Genomic DNA, 13,061 nt, shown 5'->3' with positions numbered 1-13,061 from the left:
TTCTCTCCCCCCCCCCCATCTTTCCCGTATGCCCCACCTGGATCCCACCTATTTCCCCCCTCCATTCAACCCCCCCCTCCCCAACCTCGCTTTTCCTGCTTTCTTCTCCGCCCCCATACTCTGAATGAAGACGTGTGTCGACCCGAATCCGCAAACGTCTCCAAAGATGCTGCTTGACCCACTGAGTTACTCCAGCACTCTGTGTCCTTTAAGTTCTCAGTCAATCTCAGTCAACAGTATCAGGAACGTGTTTTTTTTAAAGCATCTTTTATAACCTCCCTTCTTCCAGAGCAATTTAGAGTTTGTCACCAGTTTTGAAACGCAGTCACTTATAATTGAGAAAATTGCAGCAGGAAATGACAGATAGCAGAGAGTCCACAAATGAAAGGATTGCAACAACCAGATAAACTATTAAACAATAGTCCTCCTTACTCCACTCAGTCTGAAGAAGGGTCCTGCCCGAAACCTCATCTGTTCATTCTCTCCACAGACGCTGCCTGACCTGCCGAGTTCCTCCAACACTTCAAATTATTTCACAACGCTTGTGATGTATGGGTATGAGAGATGGAGAGAATTGTCCTGCACATCGTATGCACATTAGCACATTGCACCTCCGCCTAATGGGTGGATGGATCTTGTTTTAACATCCAGGGTGGCACAGTGGTAGAGTTGCTGCCTTACAGCACCAGAGACCCGGGTTTGTTCATGACTACGGGTGCTGTCATTACGGAATTTGTTTGTTCTCGCCATGAACTGCGTGGGGTTTGCCCAGGAGCTCCCGTTTCCTCCCACTCTCCAATGACATACAGTCGTATTGGGTAAATGGCTTGGCAAACTTGTAAATTGTCCCGAGTGTGTGTTGAATCATGTTAATGTGCTGGGATCGCTGGTTAGCGCGGACTCGGTGGGCCGAAGGGCCTGTTCCTGCACTGTATCTCTAAACTAAACTATCTCATACAAAAGAAGGTATTTTTAACTCACTTGGACCATCTCTGACATCTCCCTACCGTTTCTAGATCTCACCGTCTCCATCACAGGAAACAGACCATTGACCGACATCTACTACAAACCCACTGACTCCCATAGCTATCTTGACTACACTTCTTCCCACCCTGGTTCTTGTAAAGACCCTATCCCCTACTCCCAATTCTTCTGTCAACACCGCATCTGCACCCAGGATGAGGTTTTCCATACCAGGGCATCGGAGATGTCCTCATTCTTTACGAAATGGGGGTTCCCCTCTTCCATTATAGATGCAGCTCTCACTAAGGTCTCCTCGATATGCCACAGCTCCACTCTTACTCCCCCTCCCCCCATTCTTAACACGGACAGAGTCCCCCTTGTTCCTTCCACCCCATCAGCCGTCGCATACAGCAGATAATCCTCCAACATTTTCGCCACCTCCAACAGGATCCCACTACTGGCCACATCTTCCCATCTCCATCCGTTTCTGCTTTCCGCAGAGACCGCTCCCTCCGAAACTCCCTGGACAACTCGTCCCTTTCCACCCAAACCACCCCATCCCCAGGTACTATCCCCTGCAACCGCCGGAGATGCAACACCTGTCCGTTTACCTCCCCCCTCGACTCCATCCAAGGACCCAAACAGTCTTTCCAGGTGAGGCAGAGGTTCACTTGCACCTCCTCCAATCTCATCTACTGCATCCGCTGTTCCAGGTGTCAACTTCTCTACATCGGCGAGACCAAGCGCAGGCTCGGCGATCATTTCGCTGAACACCTCCGCTCAGTCTGTCTTAACCAATCTGGTCTCCCGGTGGCTCAGTGCTTCAACTCCCCCTCCCATTCCCAATCTGACCTTTCTGTCCTGGGCCTCCTTCATTGTCAGAGTGAGGCCCAGTGCAAATTGGAGGAGCAGCACCTCCTATTTCGCTTGAGTAGTTTACACCCCAGCAGTATGAACATTGACTTCTCTAAGTTCAGATAGCCCTTGCTTTCCCTCTCTCTCCATCCCCTCCCCCTTCCCAGTTCTCCCACCAGCCTTCCTGTCTCCACCTACATTCTATCGCTGTCCCTCCCCCTCCCCTGACATCAGTCTGAAGAAGGGTCTGGACCCGAAACGTCGCCCATTCCTTTTCTCTATAAATGCTGCTTGTCCCCCTGAGGTACTCCAGCATTTTGTGTCTACCGTACTTTTAACGGTGTATCTATGTGGATGTGTTTCAGTTTGCCTGGGTTTCAGCACAAGTTACAGAGAAAGGTTGAACGTTAGGTCTTTATTCTTTGGAGCGCGGAAGGTTAAGGGGGGACTTGATAGAGGTCGTTAAAATGATGAGTTGGATGGACAGAGTTGACGTGGATAAGCTTCTTCCATTGAGAGTACTGAAGATTCAAACAAGGGGACATGATTTGAGAATTAAGGGACAAAAGTTTAGGGGTAACATGAGGGGGAACTTCTTTACTCAGAGAGTGTAAGCTGTGTGGAATGAGCTTCCAGTGGAAGTGGTGGAGGCAGGGTCGATTTTATCATTTTAAAATAAATTGGGTAGGTATATGGACGGGAAAGGAATGGAGGGATATGGTCTGAGTGCAGGTAGATAGGACTAGGTGAGAATAAGTGTTCGGCACGGACTAGAAGGTTGAGATGCGCTGTTTTTGTGCTGTAATTGTTATATGGTGTTGCAGTGGGAGACAAGACAAGTGCACACTGAATATCCAACAGTAATGCAGATGTGGAATAGACCAATACAGCCTGTTAATTTGCTTCACAATTAAAATAGTTGAGATTTATTAATGTCACGTGTACCAAGGTACAGTGGAAGGCGTGCTATCCAGTCAGCGAAAAGACTATACATGATTACAATCAAGCTGCCCACAGTGTACAGATACAGGATAAAGGGAATAATGTTTAGTGCAAGATAAAGTCCAGTAAAGTCAGATTACAGGTTATCTAAGGGTCTCCAATGAGGTAGATGGTAGGTTAGGACCGCTCTCTAGTTGGTGATAGGATGGTTCAGTTGCTTGATAACAGCTGGGAAGAAACTGTACCTGAATCTGTAGGTGTGCGTTTTTACACTTCTGTACCAGATAGGAGAGGGGAGAAGAGGGAGTGATCGAGATAAGACTGATCCTTGTATCCTTGCCGAGCCAGCGTGAAGTGCGGATGGAGTCAATGGGAGGGAGGTTGGTTTGCGTGATGGTCTGGGCTACATGTACAACTCAAATACACAAGTATATTCAAATAGACACGTGATTGCCTTGCAAAGCCCCAGAATTGAATCTCTTACTTGTATAACAGAATATCTGCAGCCTGCAGCACTGGATATGAAAACAGACCCAAACTGCCTTCTTCCTTCTGACCAGAGGCTTTCATCTGTAAAAAAATATAACACAAGTCCTTTACCCATGGTGGGGATATCAGAGGGCATATACATACGATTTAATAGGAACATGAATAGCCACTTCATCCACAGAGTATATTCCAGTGTAGTCATTGAAACCTACCGACTAGTGAAAGGCCTGGACAGAGTGGATGTCTAGGATCAGAGGCCACAGCTTCAGAATAAAAGGACGCACCTTCAGAAAGGAGATGAGGAGGAATTTCTTTAGTCAGAGGGTGGTGAATCTGTGGAATTCATTGCCACAGAAGGCCGTGGAGGCTAATGGATATTTTTAAGGAAGAAAGAGATAGATTCTTGATTTGTACGGGTGTCAGGGGTTATGGGGAGAAGGCAGGAGAAAGGAGTTGAGAGAGAAAGATAGATCAGCCATGATTGAATGGTGGAGTAGACTCGATGGGCCGAATGGCCTAATTCTGTTCCTATAACATGAACTTGTATAGAACAAGCTGTCAGCGGAGGCTATCGGGTAAAGTGTGGGTTTGAGGATGGAGGAAGTCACCCAGTCATTTCTCCAACAGATACCCCTCAACTAACCCTCCACCAATACTCTCCTCCACCTAGCAAACCTGGTCCTTACCCTTAACAACTTCCCCTTCGATGATACCTCCTGCACCCACGCAGAACTCATAGACTTCATTAACTTTACTACTGATTGATAAAAATACATCTCTTGATGCTCCTGACCACATCATCAGTAATGTAACCTGGGGTCATTGGGTGTTTCGGGTCTTTCAACATCAGACACCCTCACCCAGGTGATCCAGACGTGGTTGATCAGACCACGACTTGTGTTCAGGTGGCATTCGCTCCTCCCCCTGGACCTCCTCTCCTGATCCAGAGCCTTCTCGAGGCCTTCTCCGCTGCCTCTGTGGTGTTCTTGATGGCCCTTCTCCTTGCCATTCCGTTGATGCCCAGTGCACTCGAGGCTTTGACGAGCGATTGCCCTGCAAAACCTCTGCAGCCAACCTCGATGGGCATACACCTTGCCTTCCAGCCCTGCTTGCGGCAGTCTATGACCAGCTCTTCATACTTGGCCATCTTCCTCTCGTGGGCCTCCTCCAGACGGTCCTCCCACGGCACTGTCAGTTCCAACAAGACAATGTTTTTAGTCGCCTCTGAGACCAGGAGGATATCTGGCCTCAGGGTGGTCGTGGCAATGTGCTGTGAGAACTTCAGCTGTTTCAACAGGTCTACGGAAAGCTGCCAGTCCTGCGCAGTCGCCAGGATTCCTGACTGATTCCTGGCTGCTGTGGTTCTTGGCCGCTGCACTCCGGCCTTCACGAAGATGATCATCTGGGTGGTGGGGCGTTCTCGTCTACAGCTGCTGATTCCCATGATGATGGCTTCTGCAATGGGTTTGAGAACCTGGTCGTGATGCCATGTGTACCGGCCCTGCCCAAGAGCCTTTGGGCAACAGCTCAGGATGTGTTCCAATGCCCCCTTGCCTGAGCATTGCGGGCAATCTGGAGATTCCGCTTTGCCCTAGATGAAGAGGTTCGATGGGCTGGGCAGGACATCATACACTGCCTGGACCAGGAACTTGATGCACTGTGGTTCAGCCTGCCAGAGCTCAGTCCATGTGACGATTCGGTCCATGGCCTGCTCCCATCTTGTCCAGGCTCCCTGCTGCCTCAATCCAACTGCTCTGGTACACCTCTCCTCCTCCACCACTGCCATCACTTCCTCCTGGACCAGCCTGCGCCTCTCCTTCCCCTTGGCCTTGTCAAACTGGGGAAATGGGAAGATTCCCAGACCAGCTCTTCCCCGAGTCACTGCTCCCACCAGGACTCTGTGGCGTATCCGGGACTCTGCTTGCAGCACGGCTTCACCGGCTCTCCACTTCCTCCCAGTTTTCACCTCCACCCCTGCCTGAGCCACCTTGGGGTCGCTGGAGTCCCTGTACAGCATCACCTCTCTGGCCCGAGTCACCTTGAACTCCTCCTCCAGGGACTTCAGGGGCAGCTGGAGCTTGGTGTTATTTCCGTAAAGGGCGATGCTGCTAAGACTCCTGGACAGTCCCGGGACTCCTGAGAAAGCTGCTGAGTTTCCTCTCCAATCTCTCTACGATGGATATTGGGACTTCGTAGACCAGCAGTACAAGATTTACATCCTGCACTCAAATTCACTTGGACCATCTCCGACATCTCCCAACCGTTTCTAGATCATACTGTCTCCATCACAGGAGACAGACAATCGACTAACATCTATTACAAACCCACTGACTCCCATAGCCTACACTACACTTCTTCCCACCCTGCTTCCTGTAAAGACTCTATCCCTTACTCACAATTCCTCCGTCTACGCCGCATCCGCGCCCAGGATGAGGTTTTCCATACCAGGTCATCGGAGATGTCCTTATTCTTTAGGGAATAGGGGTTCCCCTCTTCCATTATAGATTCCCGCAGCTCCACTCTTGCTCCCCCTGCCCCCAATTGTAACAAGGACAGAGTCCCCCTTGTCCTCACCTTCCACCACATAAGCCGTCGCATACAGCATATAATCCTCTGACATTTTCCCCACCTACAACAGCATCCCATTACTAGCCACATCTTCCCATCCCCATCTCTTTCTGCTTTCAGCAGAGACCGTTCCCTCCGCAACTCCCTGGTCAACTCGTCCCCTCCCACTGCCTCCGCAGGTACTTTCCCCTACAACTGCAGGAGAAGCAACTCCTGTCCCTATACCTCCCCCCTCGGCTCCATCCAAGGACCCCGACAGTCTTTTCAGGTGAGGCAGAGGTTCACTTGCACCTCCTCCTACCTCATCTACTGTATCCGCTGTTCCAGGTATGGACTCCTGTATAGCGGAGAGATCTTGCGCAGGCTCGGCTCATTTTGCTGAACAACTTCGTTCAGTCCGCCTTAACATACCTGATCTCCCAGTTGCTCAACACCACTCCTCCCATTCCCAATCTGACCTTTCTGTCCTGGGCCTCCTCCATTGTCAGAGTGAGGCCCAGCGCAAATTGGAGGAACAGCACCTTATATTTCGCTTTGGCAGCTTACACCCCAGCAGTATGAACATTGACTTCTCCAACTTCAAGTAGCCCTTGCTTTCTCTCTCTCTCTCTCCATTCCCTCCCCCTTCTCAGTTCACCCACCAGTCTTACTGTCTCAGACTACATTTTATCTCTGTACTGCCCACTCCCCTACAACTTGTACTCGCTAGAATTTAGAAGATTGAGGGGGGATCTTATAGAAACTTACAAAATTCTTAAGGGGGTGGACAGGCTAGATGCAGGAAGATTGTTCCCGATGTTGGGGAAGTCCAGAACAAGGGGTCACAGTTGAAGGATAAGGGGGAAATCTTTTAGGACCAAGATGAGAAAAACAATTTTCACACAGAGAGTGGTGAATCTCTGGAATTCTCTGCCACAGAAGGTAGTTGAGGCCAGTTCATTGGCTATATTTAAGAGGGAGTTAGATGTGGCCCTTGTGGCTAAAGGGATCAGGGGGTATGGAGAGAAGGCAGGTACAGGATACTGAGTTGGATGATCAGCCATGATCATATTGAATGGCGGTGCAGGCTCGAAGGGCCGAATGGCCTACTCCTGCACTTATTTTCTATGTTTCCCCTGACATCAGTCTGAAGAAGGGTCTCGACCCAAAATGTCGCCCATTCCTTCTCTCCAGAGATGCTGCCTGTCCCTGCTGAGTTACTCCAGCAATTTGTGTCTATCTTAAATATCCTTAAACCATTGCATGTGGCAGTAAATATTACATGTGGACTTCTGCTGTTTTTCTCCACACCGGAGTAACCATGCTTCAAGAACTCCTGGAATAAAAAGGATCTGCAGATGTTGGTTTTCGCCAAAGATAGACACAAAATGCTGGTGAAACTCTGCTTTAAAGCTGGAAAAGAGGAGGGGCAGGGCACAGCATGGCAGGTAATAGGTGAACACAGGCGAGGGGGTTTATAGATAGACAGACTATATGGTCAATGTATTACAGTATGGGTTATATCACCGGCTCACAATGCCGTGAGTATATGGAACTATAATTCCAATGAAATGAGCTTTACTAACGCAGAGACTAAACGCCATGTACATAATCTTTCAATTTCTATGGCAAGGTATCATACTCGAAAACTAAAATAATAAATGCTATTAGTCGCCATTGAGCCAATATTACATTCTGTTTCTTGGACTTCTGATTGTGTAGTTGGTTTGGTTTAGTGTGTACCAAGGTACAGTGAAAGGCTTTTGTTGTGTGCAAACCATACATGATTATAATCGAGCCACCCGCAGTATACAGTAGTATATGATAATGGGAATAACGTTTAGTGCAAGATAAAGCCAGTAAAGTCACATCAAATATAGTCCAAGGGTCTCCTATCCGGTAGATAGTAGTTTGGCACTGCTCTCTATTTGTGGTAGGATGGTTCAGTTGCCTGATAACAGCTGGGAAGAAACTGTCCCTGAATCTGCAGGTGTTTGCTTTCACACTTCTATACGTTTTGCCTGATGGGATAGGGGAGAAGAGGGAGTGGCCAGGGTGAGACTCATCCTTGTTTTGCTGCTGGCCTCGCCGAGGCAGCGTGAGGTATAAATGGAAATATAATTTGAGGAAGGACATCCTTGCTATTGAGGCAGTGCAGCGTAGGTTTAGGAGGTTAATCCCAGGATGGCGGGACTGTCATATGAGGATAGATTGGAAAGTCTGGACTTGTATTCACTGCGAATTAGAAGGTTGAGAGGGGATCTTATAGAAACGTATAAAATTATAAAAGGACTGGACAGGCTAGATGCAGGAAAAATGGTCCCAATGTTGGGAGAGTCCAGAACCAGGGGCCACTGTCTAAATATAAAGGGGAGGCCATTTAAAACGAGAAAGATGCGAAAAAACTTTTTCACCCAGAGAGTTGTGAATTTGCAGAATTCTCTGCCACAGAAGGCAGTGGAGGCCAATTCACTGGATGAAATTAAAAGAAAGTTAGATGGAGATCTAGGGGCTAGTGGAATCAAGGGACATGGGGAGAAGGCAGGCACGGGTTACTGATTGTGGATGATCAGCCATGATCGCAATGAATGGCGGTGCAGGCTCGAAGGGCAACATGGCCTCCTCCTGCACCTATTTTCTATGTTTCTAATGGAAGGGAGGTTGGTTTGTGTGATCGTCTGGGTTGCATCCACAATTTTGACCTGCAATTTTGTGCGGTCCTGGATGGAGCTGTTCCCAAACCAGGTTGTGATAAAATGGTTTCTACTGCGCTGACCATGTATAAAATAATAAGCAAAACATAAAATGCTGGAGGAACTTCAGCTGATCAGGCAGCATCTGTGGAGGGAACGTTTTGGATCGGAACCCTTCTCCAGACTCTTCATGACCTGAAACATCCTCTGTCTATTCTCCTCACAGATGCTGCCTGCCCCACTGAGTAGGCATTCCAGCTTCTGCAGTTACTTGTGTCACGATAAAATAATAACATTTACTTGGTGAAAAAAAGCCCAATATTACATAAATGCGAGAGAAAAATTTACATCTGTAATTTGAAATTTCAGATGCCCCCGTTAAAATGACCAGAGAAGGACATCAGCTGATGTAGTAATATAACTGCAAGCTTTAGCGGAAATGTTTCAACAAAAGACTGGGTACCTTCCATTGTGGCAAATGACGCAATCGTGGCAAGCTGGTCAGACAACCCAAGATCCAAGCTAATTCAGTGTGTTCCGAAATCTTGAAAACAAATAAGATATATATATATAGGATATTCGATTTGGAAATATATTGCTCAGACATCAGCCAGACACATGAAGTTTCAATCAGTAGTCATTCTCACTACAACAATGAGAATAGCCTGAGTGGCATGTCATTTACAAAGTATCTTTACAATGCAGAATACCTCCCCACAAATTCCATCCTCTGATATCTTATCGATATTATTCTTCAGAATTCACTAGTGGACTTGTAAGGGGGGGGATTTGAAGAAAATATAATTTTGGTTATTGAGGTCTTATTGTTAGTTGAAAATTATGATAGTTTCACATATTAGCAGGAAGCAAGCTTAGCAGGGTTGTTTGAGGAAAATTAAACTTCCTGAGGAACCCCATGGCAAATTCTAAATAATTCTGAATCCAAGTGTCTGTGGAATTCTGAGCCTCATGTTGGAGGCAGGTTCTCTGGATGCTTTCAAGAGAGAGCTAGATAGGGCTCTTAAAAATAGCGGAGTCCGGTGATATGTGGAGAAGGCAGAACGGGGTACTGATTGGGGATGATCAGCCATGATCACATTGAATGGCGGTGCTGGCTTGAAGGGCCGAATGGCTACTCCTGCACCTATTGTCTATTGTCTATTGTCAATACTAGCGACTTAAGTAAACTCGCACTAACGTAAGCAGTTCTTTAAACCCACTGGTAGACAGAAATGCTGGAGAAACTCAGCAGGTGAGGCAGCATCAATGAGCGAAGGAAATAGGCAACGTTTCGGGCCGAAACGCTTCTTCACTTTAACATTTTTATGATATTCTTGCCATAGAGGTAGTACAGAGAAGGTTCACCAGACTGATTCCTGGGATGGCAGGACTTTCATATGAAGAAAGACTGGATAGACTCGGCTTATACACGCTGGAATTCAGAAGATTGGGGGATCTTATAGAAACTTACAAAATTCTTAAGGGGTTGTACAGGCTAGGTGCAGGAAGATTGTTCCCGATGCTGGGGAAGTCCAGAACTAGGGGTCACAATTTAAGGATAAGAGGGAAATCTTTTAGGACCGAGATGAGAAAATCATTTTTTACACAGAGTGGTGAATCTGTGGAATTCTCTGCCACAGAGGGTAGTTGAGGCCAGTTCATTGGCTATATTTAAGAGGGAGTTAGATGTGGCCCTTGTGGCTAAAGGGATCAGGGGGTATGGAGAGAAGGCAGGGATGGGATACTGAGTTGGATGATCAGCCATGATCATATCGAATGGCGGTGCAGGCTCGAATGGCCGAATGGCCTACTCCTGCACCTATTTTCTATGTTTCTAAGTTTAAACCCACTGCTTTATTTCCGAGATGCACGTCTCAGTACCAGTGCGCTACTGCCGTCGAATGCGGCCGTTTTTGCCAGCCAGTCAGTTGTCCCATGGATACTCCTCCCGTGATCTCTATGTCGGGGCTCCCTCCATGGTCTCTATGTCGGAGCTTCCCCTGTGTTCTCCTTGACGGAGCTCCCCTGTGGTCTCCGTGTTGGAGCTCCCCCGTGGTCTCTGTGTGGAGCTCCCCCATGGTCTCCGTCTGTGTGGAGCTCCCCCATGGTCTCTGTGCCGGAGCTCCCCCGTGGTCTCTGTGTGGAGCTCCCCCGTGGTCTCTGTGTGGAGCTCCCCCGTGGTCTCTGTGTGGAGCTCCCCCGTGGTCTCTGTGTGGAGCTCCCCCGTGGTCCTGTGTGGAGCTCCCCCGTGGTCTCTATGTGGAGCTCCCCCATGGTCTCCGTGTCGGAGTTTCCCTTGTGTTCTCCGTGTCAGAGCTCCCCCCCCATGGTCTCTGTGCTGGAGCTCCCCCGTGGTCTCTGTGTGGACCTCCCCCGTGGTCTCTGTGTGGAGCTCCCCCGTGGTCTCTATGTGGAGCTCCCCCATGGTCTCCATGTCGGAGTTTCCCTTGTGTTCTCCGTGTCGGAGCTCCCCCATGGTCTCTGTGTGGAGCTCCCCCATGGTCTCTGTGCCGGAGCTCCCCCGTGGTCTCTGTGTGGAGCTCCCCTGTGGTCTCTGTGTGGAGCTCCCCCATGGTCTCTGTGCCGGAGCTCCCCCATGGTCTCTGTGTGGAGCTCCCCCGTGGTCTCTGTGTGGAGCTCCCCCGTGGTCTCTGTGTGGAGCTCCCCCTGTATTCGCGTCAGAGCTCCCCCGTGGTTTCCGCGTCGAATAGTAAATTTATGCCTGTGCAGTAGCACTTCCGTTTCTGACTTACGTAACATCTGACTCACACAAGGTCCACGTACATAACCCTTACTTAAGGCGGAGAGAATCTGTATTCATGAAACAAAGAAACTGTGGACCTTGTTTGAACTGTTTTGGACTTTACAGGTTAATGACAACAAACAGAACCTCATAACACCAGAAACATTGCGGACTTTATGTACTGTCTCGCTGATGTCTTCTAATCTTACGCTACAATCGTTGCTCTTTTGTACATTTATATATTGTGCTTTTATATCTATTGACATCAAAGAATGGTTTTGACTGAATCAATGTATTCTGACAAATCACAATCAATAGTCCACTGGGGAGGTTGAGGTTTCTGACAGTCAAGAACCATTCAACATATTATAAAAGGCCAATCTGAGGAGTAAATAAAGCCCCCGGCTGGCGATGGCGACACAATGGAAAGGGCGGGAGAAGTCCACACTGGCCTTTCTCCACAGTGTCCTGGAGCCTCCTCCACAGCCAGAGTGAGGCCACACACAGCAAACTGGTGGAACAGCACCTCATATTCCGCTTGGGCAGCTTACGACCTAACGGTATGACATTTTCCAATTTGATGTAACTACTTAAACAAACACCTGGCCCCATCCTCCCCCTCTCTTTTCTGTGTCCCACGAGGAGTTGTACCCATTTATCTCCTTGTACATATATTCCTTCCTCTGGATTCACAATCCGTACCTCTTCTACTCTCATCTCATAAGATCATAAGAGATAGGAGCAGAATTAGGCCACTCGGCCCATCAAGTCTACACCGCCATTCAATCATGGCTGATCAATTTCTCCCTCTTAACCTCATTCTCCTGCCCTCCATGACCCCTGACACCCATCTCACACTTTGTCTCTTCATCACTGGCCTTCGTCCAACCATCTGCTAATCACAACAAACCCCCTCATTTGAAACCACCTACCACTTGCCAGGCTTTGTCCTGCCTCCACCTCTTCTCCAGCTCTCTCCCCCCCTCCCCTCCCCCCACCACAACACAATCAGTCTGAAGAAGGTACACAAAAATGCTGGAGAAACTCAGCGGGTGCAGCAGCATCTATGGAGCGAAGGAAATAGGCGACGTTTCGGGCCGAAACCCTTCTTCAGACTGATGGGGGGTGGGGGGGGAGAAGGAAGGAAAAAGGGAGGAGGAGGAGCCCGAGGGCAGGGGGATAGGAGGAGACAGCTCGAGGGTTAAGGAAGGGGAGGAGACAGCAAGGGCTAGCAAAACTGGGAGAATTCAACGTTCATGCCATCAGGACGCAAGCAACCCAGGCGGAATATGAGGTGCTGTTCCACCAATTTCCGGTGTTGCTCACTCTGGTCGGATTGGGAATGGGAGGGGGAGTTGAAGTGCTGAGCCACCGGGAGTTCAGGTAGGTTATTGCGGACTGAGCGGAGGTGTTCGGCGAAACGATCGCCCAACCTCTGCTTAGTCTCCCCCGATGTAAATCAGCTGACATCTAGAGCAGCTGATGCAGTAGATGAGGTTGGAGGAGATACAGGTGAACCTTTGTCGCACCTGGAACGACTGCTTGGGTCCTTGAATGGAGTCGAGGGGGGAGGTGAAAGGGACAGGTGTTGCATTTCTTGCGGTTGCAACGGAAAGTGCCCGGGGAGGGGGTGGTACGGGAGGGAAGGGAAGAATTGACAAGGGAGTTGCGGAGGGAGCGGTCTTTGCGGAAGGCAGACATAGGGGGAGATCGGAAGATGTGGCGAGTGGTGGGGTCACGTTGGAGGTGGTGGAAATGGCGGAGGATTATGTGTTGTATTTGCCGGCTGGTGGGGTGAAAGATGAGGACTAGGGGGCCTCTGCCCTTGT

General features: G+C 49.0%; 1 protein-coding gene across 1 annotated transcript in view; it reads right to left on the bottom strand.

The window, feature by feature from the left end:
• Nucleotides 1–13,061, bottom strand: part of wars2 (tryptophanyl tRNA synthetase 2, mitochondrial) — a 57,431-nt gene that overhangs the window by 3,084 nt on the left and 41,286 nt on the right. Inside the window, exons 3-4 of the mRNA XM_055644259.1 lie at nucleotides 8,953–9,033; nucleotides 3,245–3,330 (exon numbers count right to left, since the gene is read on the bottom strand). Of these exons, the coding sequence (XP_055500234.1) occupies nucleotides 3,245–3,330; nucleotides 8,953–9,033 (167 nt within the window). The remainder of the gene's footprint in view (nucleotides 1–3,244; nucleotides 3,331–8,952; nucleotides 9,034–13,061) is intronic.

The sequence above is a fragment of the Leucoraja erinacea genome, chromosome 13 (assembly GCF_028641065.1).
Source record: "Leucoraja erinacea ecotype New England chromosome 13, Leri_hhj_1, whole genome shotgun sequence".
Classification (NCBI taxonomy): Eukaryota; Metazoa; Chordata; class Chondrichthyes; order Rajiformes; family Rajidae; genus Leucoraja; species Leucoraja erinaceus.
The sequence above is the reverse complement of the archived record's forward strand: the minus strand, read 5'-3'. Positions and strand labels throughout refer to the sequence as shown.